The sequence below is a fragment of the Acinonyx jubatus genome, chromosome A1 (assembly GCF_027475565.1).
Source record: "Acinonyx jubatus isolate Ajub_Pintada_27869175 chromosome A1, VMU_Ajub_asm_v1.0, whole genome shotgun sequence".
Lineage (NCBI taxonomy): Eukaryota > Metazoa > Chordata > Mammalia > Carnivora > Felidae > Acinonyx > Acinonyx jubatus.
Genome location: NC_069380.1, coordinates 127,606,525 through 127,620,955, shown reverse-complemented (window position 1 = coordinate 127,620,955; position 14,431 = coordinate 127,606,525). Strand labels below are relative to the sequence as shown.

Sequence of the window (14,431 nt, the reverse complement as noted above, 5' to 3'; positions counted from 1 at the left end):
AGGGAAAGATGAAGGGATAAAGCTATATGAAGAGAAGTGTCAGTAGTAGGAAAATTCCAAGGGTAACCAGAATTAACACATCTTAAGAAGGCCTCCATGAAGTATGACCAAGCAGCATAGCACTGTGAGAACCAAGTCTTTCTGCTTCCTTTCACTATACTCCTTTCCCAGTGTTTGGACTCCTTGAGCAACAAAGGAATGCCTTTTGTTCTACAAGCTCATGTGCAGAGAGTCTACTTCTATCTGCCCTTTCTGTCCTCAGTGATTCCTACAATCCACATACTTCTCTACCCAACCCATACGTAAGAAGGTTAGACAAAGATTATGATCTGTGCTTTTGCTTTTACAGTAAAATCAGGCTGCTGGTATTCCAAGCCCTGATAAGCTTATCTTGAATAACTTAAGCTCCTATTACCTTTCATTGGTAAATTTTTTATGAAGGCTTTTTGCCCTTAAAGTTCTCAGTTGTTTAAAACAAACAGAAAGAGGAGGACGGGTGGGGGAGGAACAGAAGTTCTAAAGACCTAACTAGTCTTTCTGAGGTAGAATACAGCATATACATTAACTGACCCAAGCTCATCTAGCAACACACACTGAAAGATGGCTTTTAGGTCACTAGCGATACTATCTTCTAACTGGGACGTCTGTGAGTTATAGAGAAATGTGGCCCAGAATCTTTATGTGGCCAATACCAGATCTCATCTCCTACCCATCGCAACAACAAACATACTCATATACAGGATTCACCAAGTATTTCTAAGCCAAACACTTCTTTGACATACACTAAAACAACACTGCCTTCATAATCTATAAAGTACCCCTAAATTACAGACTCCAGCCGTTTGGGCTTCTAAACTAAGAAATGAAAGCCTACTTGAGCTCTACCACATTAACTTCTCTGTGTAGCACATTACTTCAGCAAAGCCTGCAAAAAACACAGACCTGTTAGTTCAGTTCCAGCCACAGAGAATAGTGACTGAAAGCAGGGGCTTTGGATACAGTCAAACATGAGTTCTAGTCCCAAATGGCAATGTTAGCTCCATAGCCTTCAACAACTAATAACCTCCCCACAACCCAGTTTCCTCATCTGTAAAGTGCAGATCCACATGCCAACTATTTCACAGCCCTCTTATGAGGATTAAAGCTTGAATAAAATAATACACAGTAAGACATCAGTATAATGCAAGAAATACAGTGTTCAACTTTTATTGTAGATTCTATTATATGGGTCAGTTCTCTCTCTGTTACGAGATAGAGGTCTTTGGTTCTGTTACCCTATGATCTCATTTGCCATATCCCCAGCTTCAAGAAAGTCTTAGCCTGGACTAATGAACACAGCATTCCCAATCCAATCTAGTCTATATAATCAAATATCTCAACTACCCAGAGAAAAGTGCCAAATGAAGCATCATTTGTTCTGTTCTACTTCCACAACTTTATTAAGTGGCTCTGTCACAAATATGTAACTAGTTTTTACAGAGAATCACATGACAATGTCTGTACATATCAGAACCAGAAAAATAAATCAAGGGCAGGTCTTACAATGAATAGGTCAATGGCATCCTCTGAATATATATATATATATATATATATATATATATATATATATATATGATAAACACCAACTTTACAATTTTCTATCCAATACAAAAATGTACTGAGATTGGAACAATGTCCTCATGCTAACACTGTTACAAAAACACACCTGTACACTATTTCTAATTTTCATAAACAGCTGGCAAATATCTATAATTCTTTACTTTTTATTTCTATTTCATAATTTTATTGTAATATATCTTTTCCTTAAACCTCCTAAAAATTCCTTGGGGAAAAATAATTCAAAAAATAAGCAAAAAAATACCTAAAAATCAAAATAGGTATTGGGTGCTCACTCCTCTGAAACATATACAGTCTTCTTTAACTTCCAATCATATTTCATGAGCATAGCATATTTCATGACAGTTCTCCCATGCTGAGTTCTTCAGTTCAGGGGTTGTTTGTTGCCAATTATAACTACCACAAGGTATTTCCCCTTCAACAGAGGAAATAGAAGTCTACTATTATTAACTCAGTCTGAGTTACAAGAACACCCAACAAGCAGCAGTTAAAATCCTGTATCCTCAGTTTTTAAAAGCATAAGTAACTCTATAAAAGAAAAAAAGGTTTCACCACTCTCCCTATCTGACCTCTCTGCTGAATAGCTCAAACATACATGCAAAACAAGCCTTGATTTGTCACACTCCAAAACCCCTCCAGTACAGAAGCACCACCCAGATGTTCAAAGCAGAAAATAAACCCTGTTGATTTGTCCCCTTCTATGTCCACCACCCCACAACAGCAAGAGCTAATATTGCCTGAACTAATGCAACCACCTTCTCTACGGGATACCCTGCTTCCACTCTTGCGTTCACCAACCTATTCTCCACGGAGCAGCCGGTGGAGGGGGGCGGGTTGGGGGCCTTGCCATTACACTCAGAATAAAAGCTACTTACTTACCATGCCTCAAAAATGCCTTACAGGATCTTGCCCTGCCCATTTCTCCTACCCTATCTGGGGTCACTCTCCCTTCATCGTCTACTTCACCATCCAACACTGGTTCCTTTCAGTTCCTTTGCCACATCAGGTCCTTCTTCCCTCAGGAACTTCTTCCCACATACTTTATTAATAATCTCTACTTTCCATTAGACTGCAAGATTCATCAGGCAAGGAAGCGTTTTTATTCAGTAGTATGTACCCAATACCTGACATAAAGTTTGGCACATAGCAGCTATTCAAAAAGTTTCTGAGAAAAGAATGAATGAATGAGAAGAGAAAATAAATTTTAATGACAGATACCTTCAACAACAAAATGAAAAGCAATATATGAAACCAGCCTCAATGAGAATAAATTAAAAACAAACCATTTTTTAAAAATGTTTATTTAGTTTTGAGAGAGAGGAGACAGAGACAGTGCGTGAGCAGGGGAAGGGCAGAGACAGAATCCGAAACAGGCTCCAGGCTCTGAGCTGTCAGCACAGACTCCGAAGCAGGGCTCAAACTCACCAACTGTGAGATCATGACCTGAGCTGAAGTCGGACACTTAACCAACGGAGCCACCCAGACACCCCCAAAATAAACCATTTTTAAATTTAATATTCAAAATGGACACTCCTAAAAGATTCTTGAGCAATGCTCTGAGGAACCAAAACAAAGACTAACAGAAGTTTTGAAAATTAAGTACAACATGCTTCTACTCTGGTTTTGACAAATCTGTTGTCACTACTGAACTTGCTCTTAATTCCATGTCAGTAAAAACCAAGAAGTAGCTCATAAAAGGAATATGCAAATAGTTAAAACACTAACCAGAACGAAGACACAAATGTGCTGCCAGCTGCTTCAAATACCAAAAACAATAAATGCCTTCATATCACTATTTCGTGATATGCAAGAGAACGAGAGGGGAAGATTCTAAATTCAAGTCTTGAAATATACTGAAACCACAGCACTAGGCCTGAGCCATCAGTCTTCAAAGGATCAGAGCAAAGATGCTGCCTTTACTCACACCCCATTCCAAATAAACAAGATGCCAGATCTGAAGTATGATAGTTGCACCTCTGACCTATCCAACAGCTCTTTCCCTACGAGAAAAGTAGCTCCACTTTCTCTCCTGAGGTTTTTCTCTTTTAATCATGAAGTCTCAGTATTGGGGTCCCAGTCTCAATCTGCTGTGACTCACTGGAAAAGTATCTACATGCTTTACTCAAAGTATCAAGCCATCCAATGGAAATTAAAGATTTACTAGGGGTGAGCTACAAGGCTAACAACGGTTGTTTCTTTTTCCTTGTGGGCTGGAATTAAATCAACTCAGTGTGGTTATATTGGTTATAGGAGGCTGTTGGGTATTGCCTGCTATAATGTCTTCCGTGGTTTTTTTGGGTGTTGTTTTTTTTTTTCATTGAACACATAGTAATTACAAACGCAATGTATTTGTAGATAGTATCTTTTAAAACATGGGTTAACTAGACAAGAAGTAATTTTAAAGCGTTCTTATTAAAGACAAGGCTGAAAATCCCTAAAACACATCATAGTATTTGGACAGTAAAACATACTGCGGTTTGGGGCAAAAACTTCCAACACAGACTGCTGCATGGCAATCTTTGCCATGTTCCCATCCTTTAGAAGCTAAAATGTGCTCACCTCACTTGGTATTAAGTAGAGCTTAAAAAGCGGTCCATTAATTAAGTCATACTTATCTTCTACAAACTCCAAATAGACTCATTCAAGAAGACAATAAGCATTCAGTCATTATTTTGAAGGTGTTTTTAGAAAAAGTAGTAACTATTTTTGCAAAAGCAAAGAAGAAAAGCTTTAATTCTAAACCCGTCCACACTCAAAGCACTCAGGGCTCCTCTCCCAGAACACAGGGCAGCCCAGTGAGGTCTTCACAACAGTGCTGGGATGCTTCAGACTGACACCTTACTGGGGTGTCAGTAAGGACTCACACTAACTCATTTCTTCTGCTGCCTGGGGAGCCCAACCAGATTGTATCATTGCTCAGAATTTTTATGTTAATAACCTTTTTTGCCTTAAGTCCTATTATGGGGAAACTAATTAAAAGCACTTCCCTCCAGTGAAATCAAGACACAGTGCAATCAAAAGTGAGTGGAGAATGCCATGTACTTGGTGACTAAGCAAGAATTCATAACCTCTTTCTGAATTCAGTGTTGAATATACCAAATACTCCTGTGGATATTCCACGTATTAAATGAAGTAACTTTAATATTTGGATCTAATATAACAGAATAGGGGTGCCTGGGTGGCTCAATCGGTTAAGTGTCCAACTCTTGATTTTGGCTCACGTCATGATTTCACAGTTGTGGGATCAAGCCTTGTGTCAGGCTCTACACTTGGCATGGAGCCTGCTTAAGATTCTCTCCTTCTCGGGGCGCCTGGATGGCTCAGTCAGTTGGGCGTCCGACTTCTGCTCAGGTCACGATCTCGCGGTCCATGAGTTTGAGCCCCGCATCGGGCTCTGTGCTGACTGCTCAGAGCCTGGAGCCTGTTTCCGATTCTGTGTCTCCCTCTCTCTCTGACCCTCCCCCGTTCATGCTCTGTCTTTCTCTGTCTCAAAAATAAATAAACGTTAAAAAAAAAAATTTTTTTTTTAAAGATTCTCTCCTTCTCCCTCTGCCCCTTCCCTAATCACACACGTGTAAGCATGCACTCTCTCTCAAAAAACAAACAAAATAATAACAATAAATAACAGAATAGTTTATAGTTCTTTATACTTCTGGTATTAATCTGCATAAAATGTATTATTATCACCAAAGACACCTAAGTGAAAAACACAAGTCTTTAACATGTAGCCTGATGCTTTAAAAAGAAAACAAATAAATAATTATGACACTGCACAAACTCTGAAAACTCTAAAATTCTGTCGAATCGCCAATTTAGGGCTGACCACTTGAGCCTCTCTAAATAATGTAAGGCTAAGCATGTTGTCAACCATGTCGCGTTTCGCCGAACAACGTCCTGATGTTTTGCTCTTTGTTTACTCCTAGTGTACATGATGGCTTCACCTTAGCTGAGGCTGCTACACACAAGTGAAATCATAGTGACGGACTCCAGAAGGTGAATGCCATCAATGCCTAAAACAAGTGCAGAAGCAGCTTCTTAGCAAGAAGGATAAATATGCATAAGGCTTCCTTTCCTGAAAAACTAAAACCTCCTGGGGTTTCCCGGCTACCTTAGCTCAGATGGTAGAGTGCACTACTCTTGATATTGGGGTTGTGCTGGGTGTAGAGTGTACTTTAAAAAAAAATAAAATAAAAATAAAAAAGCTAAAACCTTCTGTATTGAAGGAAAGTCATAATAAAAAAACTTATAAATTGGGGGTTCCTGTAACAGTTACTCTAAGCCACTCACTTAAATTAGCTATACTAGATAATTCCAGTAGCCACTCAAAGAAGGCTTCCCTATTGGCCTGATCAAGTAACAAAGCTTTCCATCAAGTTTAATGGCTCCAAGGAGCTAAAGATCCTTGTTTATAAACTTGTACTGCACTCCACGCTGACCACCCATACCTCTCATCACCCCACACAAAAACTTAATGAACTTGCATTCCTGACTGACTCACATCAAACTAAGAACCAGAAGATTAACAAAACTCTTGACTATAGCTAAGCAAAATGATCTACTTAATAAATACTTCAGAAACATAAATGTTTTTCAAAGTAAAATTAACCACATGAGAACAGGATGTAAGGGGAGAAAATGTAGCAACAAACCTGATCTTTGAAGATGTCACCAGGGAAAAGTCCCCATTTTTAAGAGCTGAAGAATCAGCAACAATAACCCATACCTGTCATGCCCAAAGGTGTTTTTAATAGAACTGTATTCAACTTTGGCAGTTTTCCACATAGTATTTCTTCTTTTTGGTGTTCTGTTTTACAGAACTGCATCTGAGAGCCTTTACAATTTCTTTCTGGTACAATTCTGAAATAAAATGGACTTAAGATTAAAAAAAAAAAAATCAACAACCTCATTATCCAGCAAAAGTCATCACCCCAACCCCTCCACCATCAAAGATCGCCATAGTTTTTACTGTTTCCCTGTCAGAAGCAAAAGCAAACACAACGGCCCATGAAATCTGACAATTTGATGTTACAAATACTTAGTTTTATGCCATTTAAATTGAAGCAATACGAGCCCTGGCTTTCGAAAACGAGGGGGAAAAAAAGTCTTTCACCTTACCACACAGAAAATAATCAGAATTTAGCATTCATTATGAAACCGCAAACCCGCGCGCAACCCTGCCTCGGCTGTCAGTCACACTCACACACCGCCCCGCCCCACACTGTCAGTCACATGCAGGCCCCGCCCCTCCCCGCCCCCTACGCTGTCAGTCCCGGGCTCTGGCCCGCGGCTGAACCGGCGGCGCTGACGTCAGCTGGCGACCGCGGCCGCATTCCTAAACAGTTCAGACAAACCCACTGGTGGGAAGCTTCGAAAGCCCTCAGCTGTAGTGAAGAAAGCAAAGGCTTGGCTGGCAGCCAGACCCCTGAGCTCAGCATTTTGTAATGCACTTCCTTTTTACTTAACAGCTTGCATAATGTCCTTAACCCTTCCTTTACCTGCATCACACCTTTAACCCCTTCTTTTCTGGAACTTCAAAGCAAACTTCCGAACTCGGTCTCCTACAGGGTTGTAATATATTCTGCACCAAATTACAACTGGCCGATTTTTAATATTGCTGAGGAGGCAGTTTAATTAAACACACATGCTCCCACTACAAGGCCCACATTTTTCCCCCTTAAAAATGTTACTTTTCAAGCAAAGAAATGAAGTTTATTAAAACAATATAATGTTGAGTTTTTTCAATACCCTTCCTTAATTTATCTTAGCACTTATTTTTTCAAGAGAGTATACCTTCAAATGGTCCAAACACAAAAATAACAGTATACAGTGACAAAAATCTCCCTCCAACGCTGCACCCCAGGGTAACCGGTTCTCACTCCATGAAACCCAATGTGATTTATTTCCCTTGTAATAACCCAGGAGTAGTTTAGTATATATTCTATTTTCTCCCTTTTTTACATAATAGTAAACACCACACATGCTTTCTCTCCTTGGCTCCCTTCTTTTCTAGAGCTGCATGGAATCCCACAACTGACTTAGTGATCCCCCATATACGAGTATGTAGGTAATTTCCAATTTTTTACTATTTCAAATAAGGATGCAGTCAAACTCTTATATGATGATATCTCTAGAATAAATTCCTAGATGGAGAATTGCTGGGTCAAAGCAAACATACATTTGTAATTTTGAAAGATGCCTGCAAACTGCCCTGCATTGAGGCATACCTCTTCCACTCCTACCAGAATGGCAGAAGGATGCTATTTCAACCTCACTCAGCTCAGACTATGTTCCTGCATTAAGAGGCTCTCCTTTATTTCACAGTGGTCCCAGATCCCCCATTCGTTGTCAGGTCATTGTTACGAAGCTTTTTTATTTTTGGAAAACAGATCTCTTAAAAAAAAAAAAGGTATCTCAAAGTAGTTTTATTTTACATTTCTCATATGAATGAAGTTGAGCATCTTTTTATACATTTAAGAGCCATTTGCATTTCCTTGTGAACTGTAAAATTAAAACTTTGTCCATTTTTCTATTGGGTTGGTTGTGATTTTCTTACTGCTTTGTAGAAGCATTTTTAGCTAAGTATCTTTTGTCTATAATGAACTTGAAGGAGCTTTTTATATATTAAGGAAATTAGCCCTTTGTAATATGAGTTGCAAACAACTTTTTTCTTCTGGTAGATTATTTTGGTGGTTTGTGGAACACAGAAATTTAGGAATTTCATGTAGGTGGATTGTTATCAATCAATTATTTTATGGCTTTTGTTTATCAGACAGACTGTAATTCCTAATGCAATTTATAAAAGAACTCTCCTGTGGTTTCTTATAATACCTATTATGTTTTCAGTTTTACATTTCAGTATTTGTGAAGTTTTTCCTTTGTTTTTTTTCTAGATGAATACCCAGCAGTTCCAACATTATTTACTGAATAATCTTTCCTCCTTCAATTTGAAATGCTACCTTTATTATATTTATCAAATTTTGTATGCATGGGGTTCATAGGATTTTCATGATGTATTATATTTCACACTGCATATAAGTTACTGATTATTTTAAAATCTAGTAGAAAGTAAGATACGTGTTCCACAGACAACAAGATCTGGTTTCCATAAATACATTTTAGATTTGGGGAGTTTTGTCCATTTTTAAACCAAACTAAATCCTTTTCAGGATTTCTGGGATAAATTATAGCAAAGTATCATACTGAAATAGTATCTACTGTGATTTCAAAGTAGCTTTTTGACAATATCCATTCAGAAACATGACTCCCGACCAATTATGGCAAGCACTTTTGGTCTTCGTAAAGCCTCAGACCATTACTAGAAAGATTGAAAACGTTGAAAACACAGTTAAAGCAAAATTTTGATACTCATTGTAGACAAACGTGTCTTTTATATATCCTTTAAAAAATATTCTATTTTTTTACAAATGAAGATAAATTGGGGCACCTGGGTGGCTCAGTTGGTTTAAGCATCCAACTTTGGCTCAGGTCATGATCTCACGGTTTGTGAGTTAGAGCCCTGCATCAGGCTCTGTGCTGACAGCTTGGAGCCTGGAATCTGTTTCAGATTCAGTGTCTCCTGCTCACGCTCTGTCTCTCTGTCTAAAAACAAATAAACATCAAAAAAAAATTTTTTTTTAGATGAGGAAAAACTAGTCCTTTCAACTAGTCTTTGACCTTCTTTCCAGATCTGTTAGAGATTATTACACCCGGGCTCTGTGAAATTCCCAGGTTTTATATTTATGTAAACCATCATATTAATAAATAATTACTTATTCTATTAATTATACAAATTATTAAGCATACCAATGGTTTCAACTTTAAGAATATATGAAAAGACAGTAATAGGCAACTTTCATTAGCTGCTAAAAACACACCAGAAACACGGTTTTGAACAGATCTCGTAAGGGTAGCCAAGTAGTTCCCAAAAGGTGTAGCAAGATGACACAAACTTTCAAGCACAAGGTTCAAAACCCCTGTATGTTAGTAAGAGAGGGGAAAGCTGGAGACAGGGCAGGGAGCAGGAGGACAAAACAGAATGACTGAAGCAGGAAGAAGGCCCAAACCCTGAGAGGCAGAAGATCCAAATGCGGCTAAGGCTGTTCTCCACATGATGAGGTTCTCATTTATTTCAGTACTCCCAAGCCCCAGTTTTCCTAGGGCAGGCATGACCCAGAGTCACCGGACTGCAAAGTACGTGTCAGGAAAAAGCAGTTAAAGATGTTTGCTTTGTGTGAAACAGACACCTGCACATATGCAGTTTTGAAAGTTCTGAAATAGAATTCATATAAAAGATTTTATTCTCCTAAGATATAGTGCTACAATTATAGTTATGAAGTTACTATTTTAAACTCTGAGTCCATTTCCCTATAAAAACTATGACACACAGCATAAAGTCCAAACAAATTCTTTAAAGCTCCTGACACTCTGCCCCTAGTCTAGCATTCTATGCTTTTCTTTCAAGGAGCCTACATTTTGGCCCCATGGGAGGAGGGCCTGCTGTTTCTCAAACATGCCTGTTAACTTTGCTCACATTTTCCTGTATCTGGAATATCCTCCCAACAAGAGAGAATACCAATCTCTAAACTCACATCTTCTCCCACATTTTAGAGACTTGGCTCAAATGCTGCCTCCTCCATAATTTCCTCCCTCTCTGAGGAGTCAGCCCCTCATAAACTTCATCAGCCTCCCCAACGATGATGAAAACTGCAAAAGACAAATGTCATCAAAATACATGTTTATATTTCTCAAATTAATGTGAAGATAAAAGAAGAAACTAAGAGAAGACCACACTCCACTAATAGAAAAAGACGGATGATTATGAAGAAAAACAATGTAGATCCTATTTATAAAAAATCTATTTAGGTAACCCATTTATGTAAAGAAAGTATACATTTTTTAATTGGTCTCATCTTTTTTTAGGGGAATGGGATCAGCTTACCCATCACATCTTCAAATGGAGCTTTCCATCAACTTACAAATATAAAAGAGGACAAAGCTAATATATTTTAATATGGCACTAAAAACACAACATCCACCAACCAGATGACTAGAGAGAAGTACAAATGCTCTTTCATTCCTTGAAGCCCTCTTAGTTCATGAACCCCTGGTACCTGTGGCTTTATCTGTCGAGTAGTAACTCCCACTGGACCTATGACTTACGACTCAGAACTTCCAAGGTCAGGATGAGTCAGTATCCAATAATTCTCAAATCTAACTGGGCATCAAAAGCACCTACCTGCATAATAAGTCAACAAATACAGAGATTTTCACAATTCAAGCCTCAGACTTCCTAAAGTATAAAAGCTGACAGTGGGGCCTGGGAAACTACTTGGTTAAAACAAAAACCAAAAAAACCCAAAAATACATCCCTACATGACTCTCTGATTTGTAAACAAGTAGTTTGGAAAATAGTAGACTGGGCAGGGCCATGAAGGGAACAAGGGGACTAGAGGAAGTGGTGAGAATCCTTCTTCTCTTGAGTTCACCTTCTCTGCCTCATATCTCAGCCCCAAAAATGAAAAGGCAGTTACTAGGAGAAAAGCGACAAGAGTTACAGGAATAGCGACTGTTAAGGGTTTCCTCTTTAAAGCCCACCTGCCTTTGTCAACCTTAAGGTCTGCTGCCCACAACAAATTTGAACCAAAGATAGCAGAACTGGGACAAGGGTTCTCCTTGTGGGGTGGTAGCCATGGCTTACAGGCACTGGCAGCAATAATTCAGGAAGGTGCTGGAAGCCCTTTGAGGTTTTCCATCTGCCTCAACTTACGCCATTATTTGCTTAAAAATTTAGTCCTAGGGAACAAGAAGAAAATGTAATCATTTTAAGAATTCAACTGATAGGAAAGGGGAGGGAGGGGGTTTTACCCTACGGTATAAAAAGTAACTTTTCAAACCTCCTAAGACGGCTCTTAAAGAGACTGTATGAGGGGGCCTAATTCATCTCTTAGCAAAGACTACAGCTAGTGCTCTCCAGGGGAAGAAATTAGAAAATACACTTCAGGGGCTGAATGATTTCCAAATGATTTAATTGCTTTCACTGTCAAAAATATTACTTAAATACCAGGAAGCTCATAAGATTGCAAGCTATGAACAGAGCATTAAAAACTGCTTCCTTTTGGGACAAAAATATATACTAGCCAAAAAAAAGTTTTCAACTCCCATGCAGAGTATGAGTATCCATTACTCTGTATGATTCCAGACTCGTGTTTGACATGCATAATTTCCCTTCTGATTTTATTCAAAACATTCTCTTTCCTTTTCCAAGCCTACTTCCTAAGCCTGGAGACAAAGTGTTCCTTTTCCCACCTCGTCCATGTGATGATGCACGCCTGCAACAACTAAAGGAGGTATAGGCCCCTAACGGTCTTACTTGTTAGTCTGTGAAAATCCGAAGCTGCCAACTGCACACAGATTAGAATGGTTCTGTTGAGAACAGCTCCCTGCTCTGTATCAAGAAAAATGGGACTGACCACAAGTCACATGGTTTAGAAACTCCAGGCCTTTTTCCATTTTTTTTTATTTTTCCATTTTATTTTTATGTTTTATTTTTCTAAACAATAACATAAATTCAACAGCCCCAAGAGTTCTGAACGCTATAAATTCTAAATTTTTTGGTAATATGAAAAGTGTCCCAGTGAATAATCACTCCATCTTTAGTTACTGCCTAAATTGAATGGGTTTTTTTAAGTAAATCCAGCCAATGGTTTCAAGATAGTCTTTGAGAACCAGAGTTACCTCAAGGACACCAAAGACTTGTGTCCTCAGTGGAGTCCAAAATCTTTGTTTCTTCTACGTCAGATGTGTAAACTTGGCAAATACCATCATTTGTAGACAACATATTATTCTTAGGGCAATGCACAATTACTCCCTTAATTTTATCACAAAATCACAGATACATGCATTTCCCCCATATTACCTAAGTGTACAACATAAAAGCAAGGATTTTGTTTTATTTGTTCATTTCTATATCCCTAGGCCCTATCACATAGTATATGTTCAAATCACTATTGGTTAATGAATGTTGCCCAGTTACAATATATACAGAAATGAAGTTAATTTCTTTCACTCATTTAGATATAAGACTCAACTGTATATATTGAAGTATAAATTATACATTATGCTCAACAATGCAAATTCAAAATCTGCCCATGGGGACAAAGTAACAGTTATTTTGAGAATAATAACTTTGAATTTCCTAAGTTGAGTGCAACTGGATACTTAACCTTTAAGGTGCAAAACCTTATGTATTTAATAAAATTGAATCTCATTAGAGTTCTAATTTCCACATGTACCCCTACAGCACTGTAATCTAGAAACCATACAGCATCTTGTTCTCCACAGAAAGTTAGTCGTTAAAGACTCCTTCATTTGAAGAGCTTCTAGACACAGTATTTCCCATATTAATGGAAATTCTTCTATATACTGTTCCTGGAATCCATGCTGCAAAAGTCTGACTTACTTCAAGTAATTAAAGCCTTTATATAAGTTGGAAGCCAAATCTAAACAAGGCAAAATTCCAATAATAATGAGTGACTTAATGCAAAATTCTATTGTAGTTTTAAAAGTTCTCATTAATAATTAAGTACATCAAAATTCCAAGCATTTATAGGTCCATGTTCAAAATCATTCTCACAGGTTAGTCCTCCATTCCGAATGTTCTTCTACCTTTTACGGTACAATTAATTCATCTTTTCTAATCCTTACAAATGAGGTCCTTTCATTCCACAGTATGTGTGCTCTATTACTGCTTAATACTTTACACTAAAGAGAACCTCAAACACAGAAATATCTAACTGCTACCATTACTTGGGATACACATGTTCCATAAAGGACATTGTAAGAGTGATAAAATAAGAGGAGATAGTTTCTTAAATTTTGCCCCCTCTTTACAAGACTTCTAGGGACAACTGAGTGGCTCAGTTGGTTAAGCGTCCAACTCTTGATTTTGGTTCAAGTCATGATCTCATGGTCATGAGATCAAGCCCGGTGTCAGGCTCCACATGATCATGGAGCCTGCTTGGGATTCAGGATTCCCATTCTCAATCTCTCTCTCTCTCTCTGCTCCTCCCCTGCTCGCGCTCATGTGCATTCACGTGCACACTCATATGTTCTCTCCCTCTCAGTCTCTCTCTAAATAAATAAACATAAAAAAAAAAAAAAAAAGACTCCTGGAATGTTTTTTTCCAATTTCTCCTTCTACCCCTGGAGGATAAATTTAAACTGTCTAAAGTTATAGTCTTTTGAAAAACTCTGTGGTATATATGTAGTAGTACCTCTGGAAAAAAGATCAGAAACCTTCTTAACATAGGACATTTCCTCCTATTGGTCCACAAGCCAATTCAGTACTCAGTTCTGGGCATTCCAGAGGTCAGGAAGCCAGAGGAAGACTGAGAGCACCAAGAAAAACACAAGATGGGGACTAGTGGGCAATATTATTGGAGATCACATATGGAAAGGCTCACCTAAGTAGAACATAAGAACTGGCAAAAGAGCTGGCACCAGTAGTCCAAATGCACACGAAAATAGAAACTTACAAATACAGAATTTTCAAGACAGATGATAACTTACTGAGAAGCCTGTTTGAACTGAAGGCTTCAAAACAAGACAAATTACATCCAGCTATGATTAAAAACATATTGCTGGTAAGAGCCTGGAACCACTATGATGGTTCCCCACACGTTAAATGTAAAGAACAAAGAAAGATGCGGGCTCTCTGCCACAAGAGTCTCCACTTGGCTTTGCCTTGGTCAACATTTTCATCAACTACCTGGGATGGACTCAGGGGCAGTATCAGAGAGGAGAAATGAGGAGAACA

At 38.4% G+C, this 14,431-nt stretch overlaps 1 protein-coding gene across 2 annotated transcripts in view; it reads right to left on the bottom strand.

Annotated features, from left to right (window-relative positions):
- The window catches only part of ZSWIM6 (zinc finger SWIM-type containing 6), a 195,462-nt gene that overhangs the window by 114,378 nt on the left and 66,653 nt on the right, over positions 1 to 14,431 (bottom strand). The window contains exon 1 of one of the 2 annotated variants that reach the window (XM_027041265.2): positions 6,341 to 6,840. The exons of the other annotated variant lie outside the window; for it this stretch is intronic. Coding sequence (XP_026897066.2) covers positions 6,341 to 6,524 — 184 coding nt within the window. The 5' untranslated portion in view covers positions 6,525 to 6,840. Of the gene's footprint in view, positions 1 to 6,340; positions 6,841 to 14,431 lie in introns of those variants that run through there. 2 annotated transcript variants of the gene reach the window in all.